Source organism: Vidua macroura, chromosome W (genome assembly GCF_024509145.1).
Source record: "Vidua macroura isolate BioBank_ID:100142 chromosome W, ASM2450914v1, whole genome shotgun sequence".
NCBI classification, from domain to species: domain Eukaryota; kingdom Metazoa; phylum Chordata; class Aves; order Passeriformes; family Viduidae; genus Vidua; species Vidua macroura.
In genome coordinates, this window is record NC_071610.1 from 4,103,732 (window position 1) to 4,125,774 (window position 22,043).

General features: G+C 43.9%; 1 protein-coding gene across 1 annotated transcript in view; it reads right to left on the reverse strand.

Annotated features, from left to right (window-relative positions):
* Window positions 1–5,069, reverse strand: part of LOC128821391 (zinc finger SWIM domain-containing protein 6-like) — a 313,500-nt gene extending 308,431 nt beyond the window's left edge. Inside the window, exon 1 of the mRNA XM_054002380.1 lies at window positions 4,541–5,069. Coding sequence (XP_053858355.1) covers window positions 4,541–5,069 — 529 coding nt within the window. The remainder of the gene's footprint in view (window positions 1–4,540) is intronic.
* Between the last annotated feature and the right edge of the window lie 16,974 nt (window positions 5,070–22,043).

The window sequence follows — 22,043 nt, forward strand, 5'->3', positions numbered from 1 at the left end:
GGCACATAGGGTTAATGAAGGTTTTCTTGTAGATCCTGTTCCTGCTTTAAATGAAACATTAGGTAGGCCAATATAAGTCTAACAGGGTAGATGTATATTAATTTTGAATGCTGTCAACAGCTCGAGAACAGCATAACTTTCACTGAACTGATTAAAAGCCACAGATTCTCTTCACCAGCTATATTTTTCACTCTAAAAACCCCTGCCAATTATGGTACAATTCAAAGTTGCATATTTTATTTCAGGTATAGCAAAGTTCAAATGATGAACAAGATATAGCACATGCATACTTCGTTCCATTTTCTGAGGAAACACATTTTTTCCTAAAGGACCAAGTTAACTGAAGTTATTACAACTTTCAGATGCTTTTTTCACCTTTGAGTTCCTTTCACTCTCCCCACATGCATCAAATTAAAGCAGGCTTAATCAGGATGCACCAAATTGTATTCAGAATAACCAGAATGCAAAAAGATATTAAAAATCTTACAATCATCAGGAATGTATTTCAAGTTTTTAGCAATTAAAAGTTGAAGGATTTCAAAAAGTTCACAACCACTGCATCTAATGAGGTGAATGTCACATTTTGCTTACAAATATAAGGTCTAAATCTCAACTGTCTGTGGCATCTTCATAACAAACAGCACAGGGTTCAGTTTTGCTTTTACCTTTGTTGTTCCAGGCTAAACAGGCCCAGGTCCCTCAGGCTTTCCTCATAAGTGAGGTGCTCCAGCCCATGAGGTCCACAGGGCATGCAGAGATCCACTTGCAGCCCATGAGAGAAGTACTCACAACAGAGTGGGTGGATGCCAGAGAAAGCTGTGATCCAGTGGAAGACCCAAATGGAGAGAGAGAGGGACCCTGCTTCCAGAGACAGAGAGAGAGAGGGGTCTTGCTTCCAAACTAGAGCAGCCTATCCTTAGAGGACTGCACTCCATGGGAGGGACTCCACAGCATAGCAGAGCAAAGACTCCTCTCCCTGAGCAAACAGAAAATGATCTCGGGTAGCGAACTGACCAAATCCCCCACACTGTCTCCCTGAGCTGTTGGTGGGAAAGAGGGAAGGGCTGGGGGGGGGAAAAAGGTGTTTTAAAGGCTTATTTTACTTCTCATTATCCTCTTCTGACTGTTAATAATAAATTTACTTGATACATTTAAATTTGAACCAGTTTTGCCCTTAGAGTGTTTTCTCCCAGTCCTTAACTTATGAAACCTTCATTAAATTTTTTCTCTCCTCTGTCCAGCTGTGGCAGGGGAGGGGGAGTGAGCAACTTTCATGGGTGCCTGGCATTTGGCCAGTGTCAGTCCACAATGGAATACCTTTCCTAAACTGAAAGCAAACTTTGAAATTGATTTCTTGGGAGCAAGGAAAGCCTTGAATTTAAGGGGAAAATTAAATGTGAGAAGCATGAAAACTGACCTAAAACAAATTATGAAGAATTTTGTTAGGTCAACCCAATTTAAACTTTTCTATAAAAGAAGACTTCTTGTTTTAAAAGCTATGATAGGAAGATATTTACAATTCATTTTCTCCTTAAAATAACTTCAAAAATTCTAGTGCTGACCAAAAATTAAGGCATGTTATTAAGGGCATTGTCCAGATGCCTTTTAAACAGTGACAAGCTTGGGGCATCAACCACCTCTGTAGGAAGCCTGTCCTAGTGTTTGATCACCCTCTCAGTAAAGAAATGCTTCCTCAGGTCCAGTCTGAACTTCTCCTGGTACAGCTGTGAACCATTCCCATGCATCCTGTCACTGTATCCCAGGGAGAAGAGGTCAATACCTCCCTCTCTACTTCCTCTCCTCAGGAAGCTGTAGAGAGCCATCACCCCTCAGCCTCCTTTTCTCCAAACTAGACAAAACCCAGAGCCCTCAGCTGCTCCTTATAGGACATTCCTTCCAGCCCTTTCACCAGCTTTGTTGCCCTCCTCTGGGGGCAATTCAAGGACCTTCACATCCTTCTTAAATGATGGGGCCCAGAACAGTACCAGAGGGAAAGCTGCACCAATGCTAAATACACCAGGAACAATGTCCCATGTCTGTTTGAAGCATTTGGGCAATGTCCGTAAAAATACAACTGACATATTTCATATCACCAGCTTCCACTATTTTTGTGCAGCCTTCCAAAATAGGCCCATATAAGGTAAACAAACAAAAAAATTTCAGACCCAAACCCAACTGAAATATTTTCAGTGGTAGGTATAGCATTTTAGAACACAGTTAAGGAGTACAGAAGCAGCAGTCAACACTTCAGTTCTATTTATGCATATTTTCTTTCTCCACATTGACCGTTCCCAACATTACTTTCTTTTGAAGCTATTAAAAAACCACTTTTTTTTTTCATTCACAACTACTCATTGTGGCCTATTCCACTGCTTGAAAGCAAGCAAAGCCAAGCCCACACTGGGTGTCCTAAAAAAGATTTCATCCATTTTTATCACCCCTTGGCTTTATTTTCACAGTGAATTCCTAGTTTAAATGTAATCAACTAACAAACACCTCCCCTATGTGCACTTCTGCCATTCCTCATTGCTTGCAAAGAGTATCAAGTGCAAGCAAAAGGGAAAAAAGTCTCAGCACTGCCAATCAAACTAAAAAGGTCCTACTTCTGGTTTTGCCAGTCCTGAGGAACCACCAATGCACCTCAGACCTTTGGAAAAAAGGAGAGAAAGCCAAAACATTAAACTTATAAAAAAGTTAATTACAAAAATATAAATTCCTTAAGAATAAAAAAAAGAGTTAAATAAACCCTCAAAAAAAAAAAAACCAAACCAAAACAAAACAAAAAACAAAAAAAAACAAAAAAACAAACACCACAAAAAACCCACTCATCTAAAGCTGAAGTCCACCTAGGCAGAAAGGCGCTTAACCCAGGAACAGCAAGAGCTTCCCTTCAGAAAGAAGGCAAGTTTGCAGGCTGCCCGCGAAGTGAAATCCGCTGCGGACAAGGCCGACGGAGAGCCCAACACCCTCCGACCCCGAGCCGCAGCACCGAGACCAGGGATGCCGCTATAACTCGGCACGGCTCAGCGAATAAAGAGCGAGTAGCTGCCGCAGTCAATGCACCGCCAGAAGACGGTCCGGCCCAGCACAGGGTGGGACAGAAGGACCGGCCGAGTGGAACCGCCGTCCCGCTCTGCCCCAATTGTCGAGCCGGCAGTGAGAAGCGATATTTTATCTGGCTTTCCCTTTCGGTGAGGAGGCAGAAAACCGATGAGAACATAAACGCTAAAATGAGAACAAAGTGTCCAGTCGCCGCCTCCAGCGCGAGGCACCGCCGCACGACAATGCGCATAGCGATGCGTACAGTAATGCGCCCGGGCCGCACAAAGTGCAAGAGCAGCACCCTTAGCGAAAGTTTCCTGGGGAAGCCATAAACCCCTTCCCCACAGAGCCACCACCCCCCCCAACGGGGCCTCCTTGCGGGTGGGGGTAGTAGCTCTCACTCACACACACAGACACGCGGCAAGGCAAAACCGCCCCCCCCCGCCCCGTAGGGGTGGAGAGTACCAAGCTCCAGTGCCCTTTAAACAGAGGTAGAAAGGAATTAACCAGGGGCACCAGCTCGCAGAGGGGAAAAAACAGTGGAAGGCTGCGGTCGCTTCGTGCGGGAACAGCAGCGGAAGGGGGGAGGGAAATATTACTCCAGAAGAAGAAAGAGCAGCAATTTTCTCCTCACCTCGCCGCTGTCACGCAGGGGCTCATTTTAAAGTAATCCGTGAGCCTCTCCGCGCCCGAGCTGCAGCAGCTCCCCGCCGTCACATCCACTTCCCCCGCTCCCCCCAGTGGTGAGGCCTGAGCAAATCGCGCCTCCACCCTCTGGCTCGCCGCCGCCCTAAAAATGCCTTTGTTTGCAGCTTTCCCCGCACCACACACCCACTCCTGGGGGCCCACACCCTCTTTTAATTCTTTATTTTGGATCGAAGCGCCTCCCGCCCTCTTCCCCCGTCGTCCCCCTTCTGCTGATTCATTTCAACCAGCGGTTGTGAAGGGGGGGGGGGGGGGGGAAGCGGAGGCATCTCCTTGCTATTGTGGCTCGGGGTATGGTGATGACCCGGATTGCCAAATGTGGGGAGCTGCAAGGAAGCAGAGCCAAACGGGATTACACACTCTGGATTACATGGAGCGGGCACAACGCGTCGGGAAAGTTAAAGGGACAGGCAAAGGGCAGCGTGCCCAACCCTCCTGTCAGAGACCGGGCCGGCCGTTAGCGGCAGACGTCATGGATACGTCACAGAGCAGAGCGAAGGAGTTATTCCGTGTCCTGGATCTGAGGAGGAGGAGACTGGTAGAGGAAGTTGCCCGGCCCGAATTACAGCCTGAGAGTGAAGGCCGCACCGCGGGGAGAGCGGGAGAAGGGGGGGAGTAGCACGCGCCAAGAAGGTGGGGTGGCTCCAGCCGCTGGGCCGCGCAGCAAGAGGCGGCTCCCCCGGTAATAGGTGGGTGACGCGTCAGGGGGAGACCCGCGTCTGAGGAGACCAGCAGCGCCCTACCCAGGTGGCCGTGGCCCGGCTCCGCAACGCGGTTCCGGCCTGTAACTCACCGACTTGCAGGACATTATCGACATAGCCGCCATCTAGCAGAACGATGCCCCGGCGAAAGGGCAGGCGGTTCTCGTCGACGGCGCCGGTATCCGCGCCCCCACCGGGCGCGGTACCGCCGGCGGCCCCCCCGGGGGCAGTGGTAAGATCCTCAGTGCCGGTGTTGAAGGAGGAGTACATGCAGATTTCCCTCTCGCTGCGGGGGAAAGACCAGTAGACAATCCTGCGTTGCACCGGCTCTGGGATCCGTTCGAACCGCTCTTCCACCTGCTGGAAAGGCCACTTCTCCGCCACCTTGCGAGCCGCGATGTCCAGCAGGGACTCGGGGCTCTGGGTCTTACCGAGCGGTAGCAGCCCCGGAGCGGCAGCGGCAGCAGCTACAGTAGCAGTTACAGAGGAAGGTCCGGCGCAGAGCACCCCACTGCTGAGGCTAGTGCCGCCTGCCCGTTGGCCTGGCCTGCTGGCCGAGCCATAGCCAGGTCTGCAGCAGAGGCGCTTAGCGGGGAAAGGGAGTTGACCACGCTCCGCCATGATCGCACCGCTTCTAAGCGGATAGCGGAAGTGGGTATACCGTATAAACGGCACCAGAAAGGCCGCGAGCCACTCCTGGGTCACGCCCCATCTTCCTTTACATGGCCGCAAGGGGCGGTACCGGCTGCTCGACCATGGTGGGGGGCGGAGTCTTATGCAAATCGACGCCATAAACGTAAATAGAACGGCCCGAGAAAAGCTCGATCCCTGCGTAGGTGGGGGATGGTGCGTGCGCTCCTGGTGCAGAGACCCTGTGCTGATGTGTCGGTTGCCTTCTTTTCCCCCAACGTCACGCGTGCAAGTCTGAGAGCACCTTTCATGCTGGTGGTAAGGGGGAGCGTGGCTGGTGGCGCCCCTCTCTGACACTATGTAAGGAATGGAATGCAGGGGTGGGGCCGTCGCGGTCTCAACCCGGTCACCAGGTGACCGGCGGGGGTGGTTTAGAACTGTGCCCCGCAGCTGGAAAGTATAGTAACGGCTGAGGTAGCCAGTCTCATCCACAAAAAGGTGGGTGGGGGCTGGCCTGCCTCAAGAGCCTTTCCTGGGGGAAGAGAGCGACGCCCGCCTTTCACCGGAGCTCCGCGGAAGTTGAGGGCTGCTGGGAGGCAGCAGAGGCGCCTCGGAGGGCAGGTAGAAGGCGCTTATGGGCGGCTCCATGTGGGGTTGAGTGGCCTGGCCTGGGCTGCCTCAGAGGCGGGCTGAAATGGGCGAAGCCTGGGGTGTTGCTGTCGGGGTGCTGCTCTTCTGGGGTAAGTTTTGGGGTGGCTGAACCCACGTGTTCCTGCAACAAGTCCTTGAGGCAGCTCAGTAAGATGCGCCCTAAATTTCCCGTTTATTGGAGACACTACGGTATCTACGGCCGCTGGGCAGCGGGGTGGACTCCAGTCCCGTGGGGTGTACGACGTGTGCTGGCTCGCTGGTCGCGCGCGCGCTGTGGACGTGTTTGTGTATGGGCTGGTTGTAGCCTGGTGTGAGCTCCACGCAGCCGACTCGCTTCACAGGTCCGGCTTGGAACCGCTCTGGTAGCCCAAGATGAAGGGCTCCGTGACATGACCCGTGGTGAGTAAACTGAACGCTACTAACGCGTTGTGTTTGCCCGAGTGTTAAAAAGGTCTGTAAAAAGGCTGGTGTTGGCCATCAGTACCGGTTAATTTTTTTTGCAAGCGGTGCGGTGCATAATGCTCGCAGTTGCTGCAGACCATGAAGTGACAAGTATTCTTTTTATTTTTCAGGATTCATTAAAAAACATAGCAATATATGGGATCATACTGACTCCTTAAATCAAATGGCCTTCCTGAAAAAAAAAGCTGATTACCCTCAGTAGCAGGCTCAGAATATGACTCCTGTATAGCAACTTGCAGTTGAAAACACTTATTCATCTTGCTTCAATTTAACAATGAACAGCACTTGATAGTTTACGATGCAGAAGACGTCATTTGAGTGCCTAGTTGCTTCATTCACGTAGACTAGTTTACCCAGGTAGACTACATTTTCTATGATGTAATGCAGGCGTTCATCTGGGAAATGCATAGTTGGGAGATGGCTCCATCAGGGAAATCAGTGAAAGAATGTCAAGTGTGTCAGGTGTAAGATAAAAGAAGTACAAATAATATTGTTGACTTGAAACTTGATATCTACTTTTTCTTTTCACCAAAACCTGAGACTACACAGGTGTTTAAAGAGCTTTGCAGAAACTGTGTTTTCCATTAAAACTGGATGGGAAATTCAGTGAACTGTATAAGATTTGCAGACTGGTTTTTAAAAAAAAGATCACTAGAAAACCTGAAGATTGTTTAAAATATGCAAGTATTTGCTTTTTTACATACTACTAAACTCATAGTATCATTGATTTGTCATTTCATAGGTAATCTTTTTACATCTAGGTAAAGAACTTTTTCTGCTATTCAGTCGCTTATGTTAAGAAAATGGCTAATGGTTTTTAATAAAAGAGTTTAAATTGTAGACTACGTACAGGGACTCAACTGTGTTCTGCAGAGTTCATTTTCTGTATATGCTATAAGGTGTTTTTTCTTTGGGATCATGAGCTCTACCTTCTGAACAGCAAATGAGTATAAACTGATGCTTGTGCTTCTGGGTATAGACGGTACAAAACAGTTACTCTTGAGGTACCAGTTTTGTAAGTTCACAGATACCTTGCTGAGATATCAACTTGCATTTTCATCATTTTAGGTATATACTTTAGAAGTGATCTACTGGATTTATAACTTAATTCCTACTAAATTTTGGAGGTATTTGGGAGCCTGAATGCTACAGACAAGAGATAAGGATGAAGCACTTTATTTTACTATTAATATGGTATTGATTTCAGTATTTCTGAGAGCAGATAAATGGAATATATAGCAAGTAAAAAGGAAGAAATTAATGATTGCATGTGTACAAGAACAGAGGAAATTTATATTAAATTTTCACCCCATCACTCTCTGTTAATAGTTGTTCACATCCTAAAGTATTTTTTCTTCTATGTTATTCTAGCACTATTTCTGTTTTAAACATGTGTCTAGTAAGTCAGTAAAAATGCTCTTCTAAATTAGGTAATGGCTTTTCTTTACCAGGTCTTAACCAGCTGCTGAAATAAAAATAACACACTAATGCCACTGGAAGAATTCTTCCTGTCATAATAAAGAAGCTTTATAGTGAAAATTGAGATCCACCTTTTTAATCCATCTACTAATCAGCAGGAATGTCTACTTCCCGTTAAGTATGAATATTAATAGCTACACAGGATGCTCTTGAAGCATTTTGCATTTCTGGGCTAGGGGGTACATGAAGAAGTAATGGCATCTTTGATCTTGAAATTCTGCCATAAGTACCAGGTATGCTTCTCCTTGGGCTCCCTCAGCATTGATGTAGCTCCATAATTATTTGCAAATTATAATCTGAGTCTAAAGTTCCTTTGTCCCACTAGTATTGCCCCTTGAGTTCCTTTAACTTTCTGAAAGCCAGTGAGAAGATGCGTTAATTCCTGGGAAGATAGTAAAAATTTAAATTTATAGTTAGTTTTATCTTTCAATGGATATTCTTGTGCAAAGACCTTGCTGAGCTGAGCATTCCTCTTTTTCTGCCTCATGGTTTTGGGAGGTCTGTATTCCAGAGCTATGCAGAGAGGAAGGAACAGCTGCAAACCAGCAACCTTGACTTGGTTAGCTTCCTACACATAATCAAAGCCTGTTCTGTGAGCTGCTTGAAAAAATACTTGACCACCATTTGGTGAAACTGAGTCTTAGTAATGTTTCAAAACATTAGGCCACTTGCATACATACAAACAATGGTCTAAATGTAGAAAAATGGATTGCAGACAACCTAATGCTGGCCAACACAAGTCACCCTGGTGGTAACAATTATCTGGAAATATGAAAACAAGAACAACCAACCATTAAGAGGAGACATGGCATTTAAGCTGAACAAGAGTACAGATTCATGTGCTGGAACAGTAGGGAGTTAGAGATTAAGAAGAAGAAACTCAGGGAGGTTAGAGGGCTCAGAGCTTTAAGAAAAAACATAAAAACATTATTCACGGTGTTAGCACTAAAATAATCAAATACAAAATGACTGATGGTTCTGCTAAAACAGGTGATTTTAAAATACTAAAATGAATCCTTTTTAACCTGTTTATTTATGGGGTTTTTAGGTAACTAAGCAGTTCTTATAAGAGAGCTATAGGTTTTATGGATTCTAAATGTATTCTGTGATTTAGCATTTGAAATTTTGAAAAACACTGCTGTAGATAATGGTAGTGAATATTACTATACTTTGCAGTGTAGTGACTGGAAATTTAAACACAGGAAAAATGGATAATAGTGATGAGTGTTGATGACGTTATTGTCTTAAGATTGGTCAATGAAGAAAATGTGCTTGGTCAATATCTTTGGGTTTACAATGTTTTCTTAAATAGCTTCATTTGTTATTTTCAGAAACTTTTTTTAATTTAAGGAGTTTCAAATAGAATGTTTGGCTTTTAGTAGCCTTTTAAACCAAAACTCTAGGATAAATATTGCCAGCTCTTTAGAGTCTCTCTGTTAAAATGAAAATAAACCAGCAGCAGTGAATGAGCCCTTTCAAAGTGCAGGTTTTTATTCTAATTAAATTTCATGATTCTGAAACATGTGTCAGGCTAGAATCTAAAAGCATTTAGGAAAATGTACTTAAAATACCAAGTGTGCTTTAACAGTATTCTACAATAATGAAAAGATACAAACATTCTAATTCTTGACATTCATTTGTGTCCTCTGCCTTTTTTGTGGCTTAATACTTGATGTATGAAGTCATTCTAAGATGGACTGAAGGAAAGGGCATTATGTATGCCAGAGTCTCAGAGATGTATGAATTAAGGCTGCTCTGTATTTTCTCAAGGAATGAGCACATTCACTTTACATTTATTGAAAATAGACCTTGGGAATTAATTATTTCTTCCTTATAAGGATCCTTGTGCTGGGATATCTGTTGGGACAATTTAGCTCACTACTGAGTTACTAAGGATAAAAGCATCACTATTCCAAGTAAAATGATAACATGAAAGTGATTTCTTAAAATTAAACATGTTGAACTGACTTAGAAGATTCAGAATTTCAAAGTAAAAAAGCTTTCCTAAACTTTAAAGGATTGTATTTCTTCTAATATAAAAATAAAAGCAAATTTGATGAAAACTTAATGTTTAAAAACAACTTGTAGGTATTTTTTTCTCAGGTTGAACAGTTGCAAAATACTACTGATCAACTGTCATAAACACTTCAGCACATAATTGTCTCAGTTTAGAGACAAGTTTGTGAGAAAAACGCTCTGGAATGAGTATATCCTTTAAAAAAGGGCTCCAACAATCCCTTTCTGCCAATAAGAAATTAATACTAGTGGATGAAAGTGAAAAATCCCAAGCGTTTATTGACGGTGCCCACACAGCACAGGAAAAAAACCCTAATAAATACTAGATATTGTTGACAGACCTTACCCCCCCACACACGCCCCGTAACAAAAAAAAAAAAAAAAAAAAAAAAAAAACCAACACCACAAAATGCCAGGGGAAAAAAAAAACCCAAAAAACCAACAAAACCTCAGTGGCCGGCACCGTGGTGGGGAGAAAAAAAAATGGCCCTGGCTCCTGTCTCAAGGGAAGAAAAAAAAACATAACAAAAGGTTCACGGCCCAGCTCGGGCAAAACAGATGGGAATCTGGTGAATCGCTGGTGTTGGTCCCCTCTTCACAGCAAACTTGGTGTCCTTTCTCTTGCCGGATCGGCTTTTCCGAGGTCTGGGGCCGGGATCCAGGTCGCCTTCCCGCCGGTCCCTGGCCGACTCGTCTCCCGGCGATTTTTCTCTCTGATCTCGGACCAAAACCAAACCGTCAAATTCAAGAAAGAAGCCGCTGAAGGATTGCTCTTGCAAGTCTCCAAGGCCAGGGAAAGGCAAAACCCCCAAACTTCTTGCTTAAGCTAACAGAACCCAAGCTAGCTAAGCAAAAAAAAAAAAAAAAAAAAAAAACCCAAAAAAAAAAACCCCAAAAAAACCAAAAAAAAAACACCTTAAAAAAACTCAGTCCGCCCGACAGGAAGGACACCTGGAGAGTGAGGCTTTTAAAAAGCCCGCCCTGAGCCCCAAGGCTTCCTCCTCCCCCGGACCCACCTTAAAGCTGCAGCAACCATTTCTGGGCATAGAGCAGACAATCAGGGAATAGAAAAAACACACTGATATAAAATTTCAATAGCCAAACCGAATTTTATTTCTACATCTTTTATTTTAAAGAAAGCAAGCAAGCAAGCAGAGCTGGGTGGCCGGGGAGCCACCGCTTCACTCAGAGCACATACCACTTACAAATTCGGTAAAGTGTATATACTGTTTTTAAGCCTATAAAACATTTTCCAATGTGCTTGGTTAGTACAAATCAGCAAATATCAATTAGCTGAAATCAGCAATTTCATAATCTTTCCAGGTGGTTGTTGGCTTCCTGTCCTTCTTGTGGGTGTCTGGAGGGAGGCCCCTTCACTGGTGTCTGCTACGTGATTTTGTTAAGCTTTTTATTATACATAAGCATTTAGTCGCGTTGCAATCCCCTTAGCTTTACCACAACTTCCTCTATTTTATTCTAAGCATCAGTCATCTTGCTACCTCATCTCTTTACCATACTTACCCTATTTCAATGCTTTACTTGGCTATAGAAAGTTTCAAAACCCTTCTTTGTATCTATCCCAAGGAATGCATCCATTTTCGACACAGCAGATACAAGCATCTGCTGATTCCATTGCTGATTGACATGAATCACAAAAACATTTTTCACAATCCCTCCCCTTTTTCTTTAGGTTATTGATTTGTGTCTTTGCTTCAAATTGAGCTAATACCTTTTGGGTCGCAGTTATGCTTGGTTCTGCTTTAGCCTTGACTATCATAAGGGAGTGAGTTTTTTTCTCCCCTAGTTGTTATTTTAGGATTTATGGGCGTTGCTGAAATCTGCATTCCCTGGATTACTGAATGTATTAGCCTAATAAAGCATGGAATCATACATGGTATATACAATAGGCCTAATGTAGAACAAAGCAATATGAACCTCAACTTCTTCCACAAGGCTCCTTCAAACAAAATATTCCACCAATTGTCAGTTAATATGGAATTCCATTTCTACACTGGAACATGTGCAACTCTAATTTCATCTGCCAAATTTGTAATAGCCTCTCCATTATCATCAGTCTCTAAACAGCATTCAGATGTATTAAATTTTCCACAAAACCCCCCTTCTTCAGCTAATAAATAATCTAGGACTAGCCTATTCTGATATACTGCTGCTCTGGTCTGGGTTAGTTGTCTAGCTACAAGCTTCAATGCCTCTGATGTTTGATTAGAAGTAATTTCTACAATAGCCTGTAATCTAATAATTCGGTTAAGCATATAAGTAGGGGTTCTATAACCCCAGCTGCCATCCTGAGCCCAGGAGGCAGGATCATAGTAATCTATGATCCATTGGGAAGTCCATTCTTCATTATTCCAGGTCTGTTTTCCTCCTATTTCAGTTGGTTTTCTTCTGCACAGAGTTTCATAAAGAGGTCATCCTAAATATTCACCTTTGCTCTTAGGTAGCAAAAAGAATGCAGGTTGTATAATTCCAATTGTACAGGTACCTCTCCATTTCTTTGATCGTTCATTATATGCCCTTTTACCACATATCCAAAATAATCCATCTGGAGCTTTCCAATTTTCAGCCATCTGCCCCGGATTTTCCCAATATCCCTTAAGATCCCTTACCTCCATAAAAGGATTAGCATGTGTTACACTTTTCCAGCAAACAGTTCCATCGGTACAATTGATAGACCAATAACCTGTTGGTGGTTTCAGCCACCAGGTCGTAAAGGTGGAGTTGGTGGTATATATCATCTTGAAGGGGGTATGTCCTGTATATGTAGTGAAAATTGTTTCCTTCCCTAGAAATATAAATTTGGCCTATTACTTCATGACAATATCCACCCCTCAGGTCGAATTTCATTAGATCTATGTGTCCTGTTCCATAATATCAACTGATCAGGTCCTACCCCTTCACCTCTCTATGGCCACTGCTCGGTCATTTGGGATCCCCCACAAATCCAACAGCTAGTCACATTTAATTCCTTAACTACTTTTTGCATCAGATCAATAAACAAATTTTTTCTTAACATAGAGAGGTCCCAATCACTAAGTCTTTTCTTAATTTTTTCATACAGGTAATTTCCTGCTCTTGCTCTTTTTGGTTTGAATTTCCCCCAAATTCTTTGTAACATTTTTCACTAATTCTTCCTTGAATTTATCTTGTACTCCCGCTTTATCTGAGTATCCCCACATTCTGCCTTTGGTAAAACAGAGGAATGGTTCTCCCCAGGGACAAAATTGATAGTGTCGAGGTGCCCATCCTCCCATTCCTAAATTTGTTGCCACCCAGAAACTCTTTTCTCCTATTGTACAGGTTTCGAGTTTTCCTGGGTCATAACATCTTGCATTAATATGAATGTGTGCTGCAAACACTCGGGCCGTGGTCCGGCCATACTTCACATTTTGATAGCACTTTAAGCAGGGATTGGTTATCCCATTCCGTGGAGGACTCAACAGTACCATAAGGCCCCACAGTTTTATTATCCCTCTGCCTCCTTCACTTACTGGGGTGCTTCCAGCAGCGAGGGGTACAATCTTCTCGGCAGCAAGGATCTTCTTCAGGGGTTCCGTGTGAGCTTTCCCGGATTTCGTGCCGTTTCTTAAATACTTCCCAATTCTTTGCTTTGACTGGCTCAGATCCACGAGGGACTTGATTACGTTTGCAACACTCAATATTTTTAATATTTGCCTCACTTGATAGTCCCCCTCTTAATCCATATTTCTACAACATCCACCACTCATAAGAATCTAGTTCTAATGTTCTTTCCTCTATTCTCTTTTTTTAAAATATATTCAGTTAAAATCTGTTCAATGTGTTTACACTCTGGACACAACCCACTTGGAGGATAACCCCTGCGACAATGACAATACCACCTCTCCTTACAATAGTTGCATTCAGTGCTTAAAAAGGGATAGCAATTACAATCCTTTTCAATACAGGTTATTTTATCTCCCGGCATCTGATTTTCATGTTATTTTCACCTTCAGTTCTCCTGGCTGAGAGGTAATTTTCCAGTCTGCTTCCTTTGTTGTTATAGGTCCTTTTACTTGGGAGATGTGTGTCCACCCTTTCTCTGCTGTCCGGATTGCCATATCTGCAGTTTATCCCAACGGGGAGTCAAGCTACTTTCTTTCCAACTATGGATCAATACTTGATCACCTGGTTGTATTTTATGAATTGCAAATCCTAGGGGAGGAGTTTGATTCATTATTCCTTTCTTACGAAGTTCTTGAACTTTTTTTTCCCCAAAGTCATAACATACCCTTGGATTGACATATCGTCTACTATGGGATTTCCCACTGGCATCTCTTGAGAATATGGCATCCCATATAGCATCTCATATGGGGAGATCCCATGCTCTGAGTTCGGCATTGTTTGAATATTTAACAATGCCAATGGTAAGCACTTAATCCAAGATAGTTTTGTTTCATTCATTAGTTTTGCTAGCTGATGCTTTAGGGTCTGGTTCATTCTTTCTACTCTCCTCGAACTCTGAGGGTTCCAAGGGGTATGATATTCCCAAGAGATCCCTAAAGCTTTCATTACTTCTTTTAACACTTTCGAGGTAAAGTGGGAACCCTGATCCAAATCAATCACTCTAATCATCCCAAATAGTGGAATTATTTCTTCTAAAATAATCTTTGTAACAAAATGTGCTGTTGCTTGTGCCACAGGGTAGGCCTCTACCCAGTGAGTTAATTGGTCTACTCTTACTAACAAATACTTATATCTTCCCACTTTCTGTAGTATAGTAAAATGCTGTGTCCGACCGGCGGGAAGAATGATGTCTGAACTCCAATGATTTCAGAAGGCTAATTAATTAATTTATTAAACTATATTATACTATAATTATATTTCACTAACTAACTAAGTAGAAAACCCGTGACTCTCTCCTGAGAGTCCCGACACACATGTGGATCCAGTTGGTCAATGAATCCAAAACACCATCACCAGAATCCAATCAAGCAATCACCTTGGGTAAACAATCTCCATACCACATTCCACATGGGCACAAATACAGGAGCAGTGAATGAGATAATAATTGTTTTGATTCTCTTTTCTCTGCTTCTCTCACAGCTTCTCTCAGGAGAAATCCTGAGAAAGCTAAGTCTCTCTCTGTTCAGAGGGTATGTGAATACCACATGGTAGTTCGGTAAAATCCACTTGTATCTTTTCAAAAGGCCTATATGCAGTTTTTCTCCCTCCCTGCAGGGTCTGTCTAGATGTCTTCTTGTTAATTTTCTGGCAAATAATGCATCCTTGTGTCTCCTGTTTTGCTATATCAAATATTCCTATACACCCAAAAAACTTTAACAAGTGGTCGCTTAGCGCTCGTGTTCCCCAATGAGTTCATTGATGTAGCTGATGAATTATTCTTCTAGCATAACTTTTATATAGCATTTCTCTACCATCTGGTAAAAGCCACTTGTCCCCTTCTAGCTTAGCCCCTAGTTTCTCCATCTCTTGTATTTCCTTTGAGGTATTGCATTTTTGATACTTTATCCCATCCTTACTTTTACTCAAATTATTTAAAGACACGGGTAAGCATACTGCTGCCCTTTGTGCTTCTGCATCAGCCAAATTATCCCCACGAGTCCAATAATCCATTCCCCTCTGATGTCCTCTTACATGGACGACAGCTATTGCTGATGGACCCCTCAAAGCTTCTAATACGCTTACAATCAATTCATGATGAACAAGTCCTCTCCCTCAGGTATTTACAAGTCCCCTTTCTTCCCTTCCAAAGATACAGGGTATTGTCATACTCTTATGGGAAGAATTGGATTACTTATTTCTATCTTAATGGGTTCAATTTCCAGCTTTCCTATTTCCCCTTTATGGTGCAACACCTTTGGATTAATTTTGTCTTCATCTTCTGACATTAAAGTATAAAGCTGTACCTGTAGTTCTCCTTGTTTCACTTCTAAATTTACTCCTAAAGCTATAATCATATATCTTTCCAGCAAATTACTGTCTGCTTCTGGTACCAATAACAAATCAGTCAAACAAATCTTATTTTCTGATTCAATTTCAACATTTTCAAGTATGGGTACTTTAAATGGTTCCCCTTTTGCTCCTACAACTAGACAATATCTTTACTAATTTTACATCTTTTGGGGAGGTGCTGTATAGTTGATCTTTCTGCTCCAGTGTCTACTAAAAAGGTAACTTCTTCCCCTTGGGGACCTATTTTTAGTTTTATCAAGGGCTCTTTCGATGTTCTAGTCCCGAAGATGTACAGCCCCTGACACCCCTATTTGTCCCCTTCCAATATTTTTTTTTTCTTTTCGTCATTGCTTACAGTGTAGCTTTGTGTGTTCTCTTCTCCCATAGCAATGATAATCTGCAGGACCATCGACGGGGTTTTTAATTTGGGGAGGTTTCTTATAATCTCCCCTAGGTCTTTGTCCTTCTGTTCTAAACACTTTCTTTTCCCCCCTTCTGAGTTTCCCTCACAGCTGCTATGAATATCTTGGCTTTTGCCTTTTGTTTTTCTTCATCTCTCCTCATGTACGCCTTTTGGGCTTCCCGCAATAGCTCTTGAAGACCCCGGTCCTGCCAATCCTCTAATTTCTCTAGCTTTTCCCGTATGTCTCCCCATGATTTTGCCACAAATTGAATTTTAAGCAATGCCGCTCCTACTGGGGAATCTGGGTCCACTCCCGCATACATTTGCAGGCTCTTTCTGAGTCTCTCAAGCCAATCTGTAGGTGTTTCATTGTTTTCTTGGTGCACACTGAAGGCCTTGTTAATATTTTGCCCTCGAGGTACGGCATTCCGTATCCCTTGTATAATGATATCTCTAAGGTCCCTCATATTTTTTCTGTCCTGCTCATTCTGGTGATTCCAATCCGGTCTCTGATTAGGCCATTTTTGATCACCACATGGACCCTGCTGGTGTCTCCTTTCCCAGTCTCTCATTCCTGCTTGCCTAATAATTTCCCTTTCCTCAGTTGTAGCAGAATTTTTGAGAGAAAGAGGGCACGATTTATATTTAGAAGGTTGAGCTACCCCAGCCTAGGCCTCAGATGCAGGCCTTGGTGAGGCCTTGAAGCCTATGATGCAGTTAGAAATTAAGTCTGTGGCGCAGTTAGAAATTATGTTAAGGTAACCACAGTGTAATTGAGCTTTCTGGGTGTGAAGTAGTATAGGTCTGCAGTGTGAAACTCTAGCCACCTTAAGACAAAGACAAACAACGTTTGCTTGCCAATGAAATTGTACTCACAATTGTAAACTATATTGAAGTGTATATAAACTGCCATCTTGCAAACAATAAATAGAGAACGTACATTTCACCACATTGGTGCGGATCTGCGTTTGTCCTGTCCAGCCTCCCGGAATTTATGAGTCCCTGATTCATGTGGCGCCTGTGAACAGGGATGGGAAGACTCTGATGAGCCATCAAAACGCCTCTGTGATGGCGTCGGACGGCGGCCCCTTGTCTGTGTGACAGAGGGCGCAAAGGGGGGGCTTGTCGCCGCTGTGTCGTGGGAGGATACGGGGCACCTCGTAGTGGTTGGAAGGTCAGCCACATGCAAAGCGAGTGAACAAAAAATGGATAGTGATTTACAGGCAGCGCTGTGGCTCCTTTTGCATATTCTCTCTAAGAGAGGGGGGAAAGTAAAAGACGCTGATTTAGAACAATTAGTCCTATGGGCCAGAAATAAGAGCAAATTACAGAAGCCCTCATTCGTTTTTAGTGAGACCAAGTGGCAAGAACTGGGGCAGTTGCTTTGCGATTCGGCCGTGGAATGTGGCAAAGATAAGAAAACAATATTAGAATTTGGAGCGATTTGGAAGAAAGTTATACGTACCTTGCAAAATGTGTCCACAGAGAGAAAGGCAGCAGAGGCTGCGATTCAAGCTTTTGAAAAGTCGGTGGTGCAAAAACAGAAGGGCAGGAGCCATCTCGGTTTGAAAGGTTTTTTAGTGTTAATAATACACGTCCGATGCGGGGACAAAAAGCCCCAGTCAGCACTTCAGTCCAAGAAGTTGTTGCTCGCATTGAGACTCGTGCGCATGCAGCAGAAGTGCCTCCTTCAGTTCCCCGGCAGAATGAGAGGCAACAGGAAGTTTGCCAGCCGCTCCACTCTGGGGGCGGGGTGAAACCCGAGAAGACAGGCAGAGATGATGACAAAATGGGGCTGGCTCAGGGGACGGAAGACGGGGGCGGAGATCTAGGCAGAGATCAAGGCGGGGACGAGAGCGAGGCAGTGCCTCCCCCCCAACCCCCGGGGAGAGCAGCGGCTGGGCGTGGGCGAAGGGCCACCCTCTGTTGCCTGGAGACGACAGCAGAGACCCATGCAGGGGCGGGGGGGGAACAGCAGAGGCAACAACACAGACTATGGTGCTGCAGCCCGCAGCTGTCCATCCACGTCACACCACTGCAGCGTAGCAATGTCTCCTTCCCTCAAACTCTGATTCAGATGAATCAGAATCCGATCTTTCTGATTTCAGTAGTCGCAAAAAGAAGCGATCACAGAACAAGATAGTGAAAACAGTTACAGCAAAGAATAGCCAGGGTCACTGACCTTTCAAATCAACAGGTTCAATTAGAAGACTTTGAGCAGCAATTGACAATGCCAGTTGTTTTAAAAAATCCAATTCAGTCCCGGTGGGCTTCAGTGGTGAAGAATGCTATTTTCGATGGGGACTGGAAAGCTGCCAAATCTTTTGCCTGCCCTGTCATCATAAGAAATAATAATGCAGTCTGGGAACCTCATGAATGGTAAATTCTCCAATCAGCCAAACAGACAGTCACAGATTATGGGATCAGATCAGAGGCAGCCAGGAACATCATTCAATATATATTTACAGCAGATGTGCTTTGTCCCTCTGATTCATCTAGCATTGCATCCTTGTTGCTGACACCTTCACAGTTCCTCATGTTTGAAAGGGAGTGGAAGCGTCTTGCAGTTGAAGAAGCCAACAAACATGCAGCAGTGGGAGATCCTTTTTATGGTGTCCAGCCAGATATGCTGACTGGGCATGGACCTTATGCAACAACCAGAGTGCAACTCACCTACCCAATTGAAATACATCAATTGTCTCAACAGTTGGCTCATCAGGCTTTGATTTCAGTAACAGATAAAAAGAAATCAGCACCTTATACAACCATAAAATAGGGATCTACAGAACCTTATGGACAGTTCATTGACAGGTTGTCAGCCGCTTTGAAAGATGCTCCTGATGTGCCAGCAGACGTGCAAGACCACTTCTTTCATTTGCTTGCATTTGAAAATGCTAATTCACACACAAGAACTATCCTGGCCACCCTTCCTCAAGGCTGTCCAGTCGACAAGATGCTTGTCAGAGCCACACGAGCAGAGCAGAGCAGAGCAATCAAACTGCGGCATTCACAGTAGCCATTCAAGACGCGATGCAACAAGGGCACATAATTGCAGCTGCTTTATCAAACAACAACAGTAATAACTTTCTTCGTCGCAGCAAAGGTCAACCCAACCTCAAGTCAACTAACATCATCTGCTTTTGATGTGGTGGAACAGGCCATCTCTGACAGAACTGTCAAAAGACTGTGTGGTGCCACATGTGCAACAATGATCATCATGCAACAGAGATTTGTCACAAGTCGGGAAACACCCAGAACAGCGTGTCGAGGCACCGCACAAAGAAATAAATAGATGCCTTGATCCCACAGACTCTGACAACAGCTTCCTAATGAACAATCAACCTGCCACCTGGGGGAGCCTCGGAGTGGACGTGGCCACAGCAGAAGAAGTCACTCTAAACGATAGAAAGGTAACTTTAATTCCTACCAATGTATATAGTCCAATGTACAGCACAATTTCTTTAGTAGGAGGTTTGTTGCTTGGAAGATCCTCCACAAGTAAACAAGGTGTGATCGTGATTCCAGGTGTCATTGATGCAGATTACACCGGACAAGTGAAAATAATGGTTTATGCCTTGCAGCCACCTGTGACGATTCCAAAAGGAAGGAAGATTGCACAAATTATAGCAATTGAAAATATCCTGCCGCATCGACAACACCCAAAAGAACCAACTGAATTTGAAAGACAAGACAGAAGCTTTGGGTCAACTGGCCATGATGTCTTTTTCACAACTGACATGAAAAATCGCCCACACAAGAAAATACAATTGCAACGAGGTTCCCACTGCATCAGATTAGAACCACTCCTTGATACAGGTGCAGATGTTTCAATTATTAATCAAATGTACTGGCCATCTCACTGGCCTTTACAAGCTCCAAGTTCCCACATTGTAGGAGTGGGTGGAATGAAAATTCCTTCAGTGAGCAGAGACCCCATCAGCATCATCTTTGAAGACAATCAAGTTATTGTGACTCAATTATATGTCATGCCTTTGCCCAAGCTGCTTCCAGGATTGATAGGCAGAGATGTGCTTTCCCAGCTTGGAATGGTTTTGACTACAGACCAGCATTTTCCTTGATGGCCACTGCAGAGCAGCCGCCCATCCTCAAGATCACCTGGTTGACTGAGACACCTGTGTGGATTGAGCAGTGGCCAATGTCAAAAGAAAGGCTGCAAATTGCTGAACAATTGGTACAAGAACAATTTGAAGCTGGACACATTCAGCCCCCTGTCAGTCCATGGAACACTCCAATTTTCATTGTCCCCAAGAAATCAGGAAAATGGAGATTGGTGCATGATCTATGAAAAGTAAATGAACAAATGCAAGCAATGGGTGCCTTGCAACCTGGTTTGCCAGCACCAACCATGATACCACAAGGGTGGACCATTGTTGTCATTGATTTAAAGGACTGTTTCTTTACCATTCCGCTTCATCCAGATGATACCCAGTGATTTGCCTTCACCGTACCATCTATCAACAGAGCAGCACCAGCAAAAGGTATGAATGGATTTCTCTTCCCCAAGGCATGCGCAAGTCTCCAACCATGTGTCAGCTGTTTGTTGATTGGGCCTTGCAACCAATTCGTCGACATTTTTCCAACGCAATCATTTTTCATTACATGGATGACATTCTTATTTCTACCAAACAGCCACTGACAGATGCAGATTTAAATTGGCTCATTTCACAATTGAAGCATCATGGATTGACAGTATCTTCAGAAAAAGTACAACGATCAGCTCCTTGGAAATATTTAGGTTGGCTGATCAGAGATGCACAAATTCAACCTCAAAAAATTACCTTACATGCTGACATTTCTACCTTACACAATGCTCAGAGACTGTTTGGAGACCTACAGTGGGTTCGTACCACTGTAGGAATCACCAATGATGATCTACAACCATTTTTGCCATGGCTCCATGGCAGTGGTGCCAACAGCCCTCGAGTTTGTACCCCTGAACAACAAAAAGCTCTGATTCAAGTTTCAGAAAAATTACAGCATGGTTGGAGTGCTCATCGCATTGAACATGTACCGTTGTTACTGTTCCTTTCCAACGCTGATGCCTGTCCTCTTGCCATTGTCTTTCAATGGCAAAAGAAAAAGGGGGAGTCCCAACCTGGGTCAGCAGCGATCCTGCTTGAATGGGTGTTTTTACCAGTTCAACCAAAAAGTCGAGTGATGAGCAGGACAGATGCTCTTGCTGCATTGATACAAAAAGGCAGAGACAGAATTCTAGAAATAAATGGAGAAGAACCAGCAGACATCAGTGTTCCTGTGAAGAATGAAGATCTAGAGTGGCTGCTCAGACACTCCATTGCTCTGCAAGAAGCATTGTTAGGTTTCACAGGAGTGGTGGGCAATAAACAGCCGAAAGGCCCAAAGTGGTGTTTCATCAAACATTATCAGTGCTTAGCAAGACCCTTGTGTTCATTGAAACCAGTTGAGGGAAAGATAGTTTTCGCCAATGCCAGTCAAAGAACCAAAAGAGCTGTGTGTGTTTGGCAACGATGAGGGAAATGGTTGAAACATTTAATCAAAGGAGATGCAAGAGATAGTCTACAAACCCTTGAATTGAAGGCCGTGTGTTGGGCTTTCCAAACTTGGAACAAAGAATCACTCAACGTCGTTTCTGGCTCATTATATGTAGTTGGAGTTGTGCAAAGAATTGAAGATGCACTCCTCAGAAGAACCCAAAATCAACGTCTTGGAGAACTGTTTCTACAGCTGCGGAGTGTGCTGAAACAGCGCCAGCATGTCTTTTGTATCATGCACATTCGAAGCTATCGATGTAACAGCAGTTTAGGAGAAGGCAACGCATAGGCTGATGCTGCAGTCAGTTATGCTGTTCATGTTCCCCCACAGAATAATTCTGAGAGAGCTCGCAACAGTCATGAGACATTTCATCAGAATGCGAGAGCCATGCACCGACAATTTCAGATTCCCCTGAATGATGCTCAAGGAACTGTTCGAGCCTGCCTGCAATGTAGTCATTACAGGCTTGG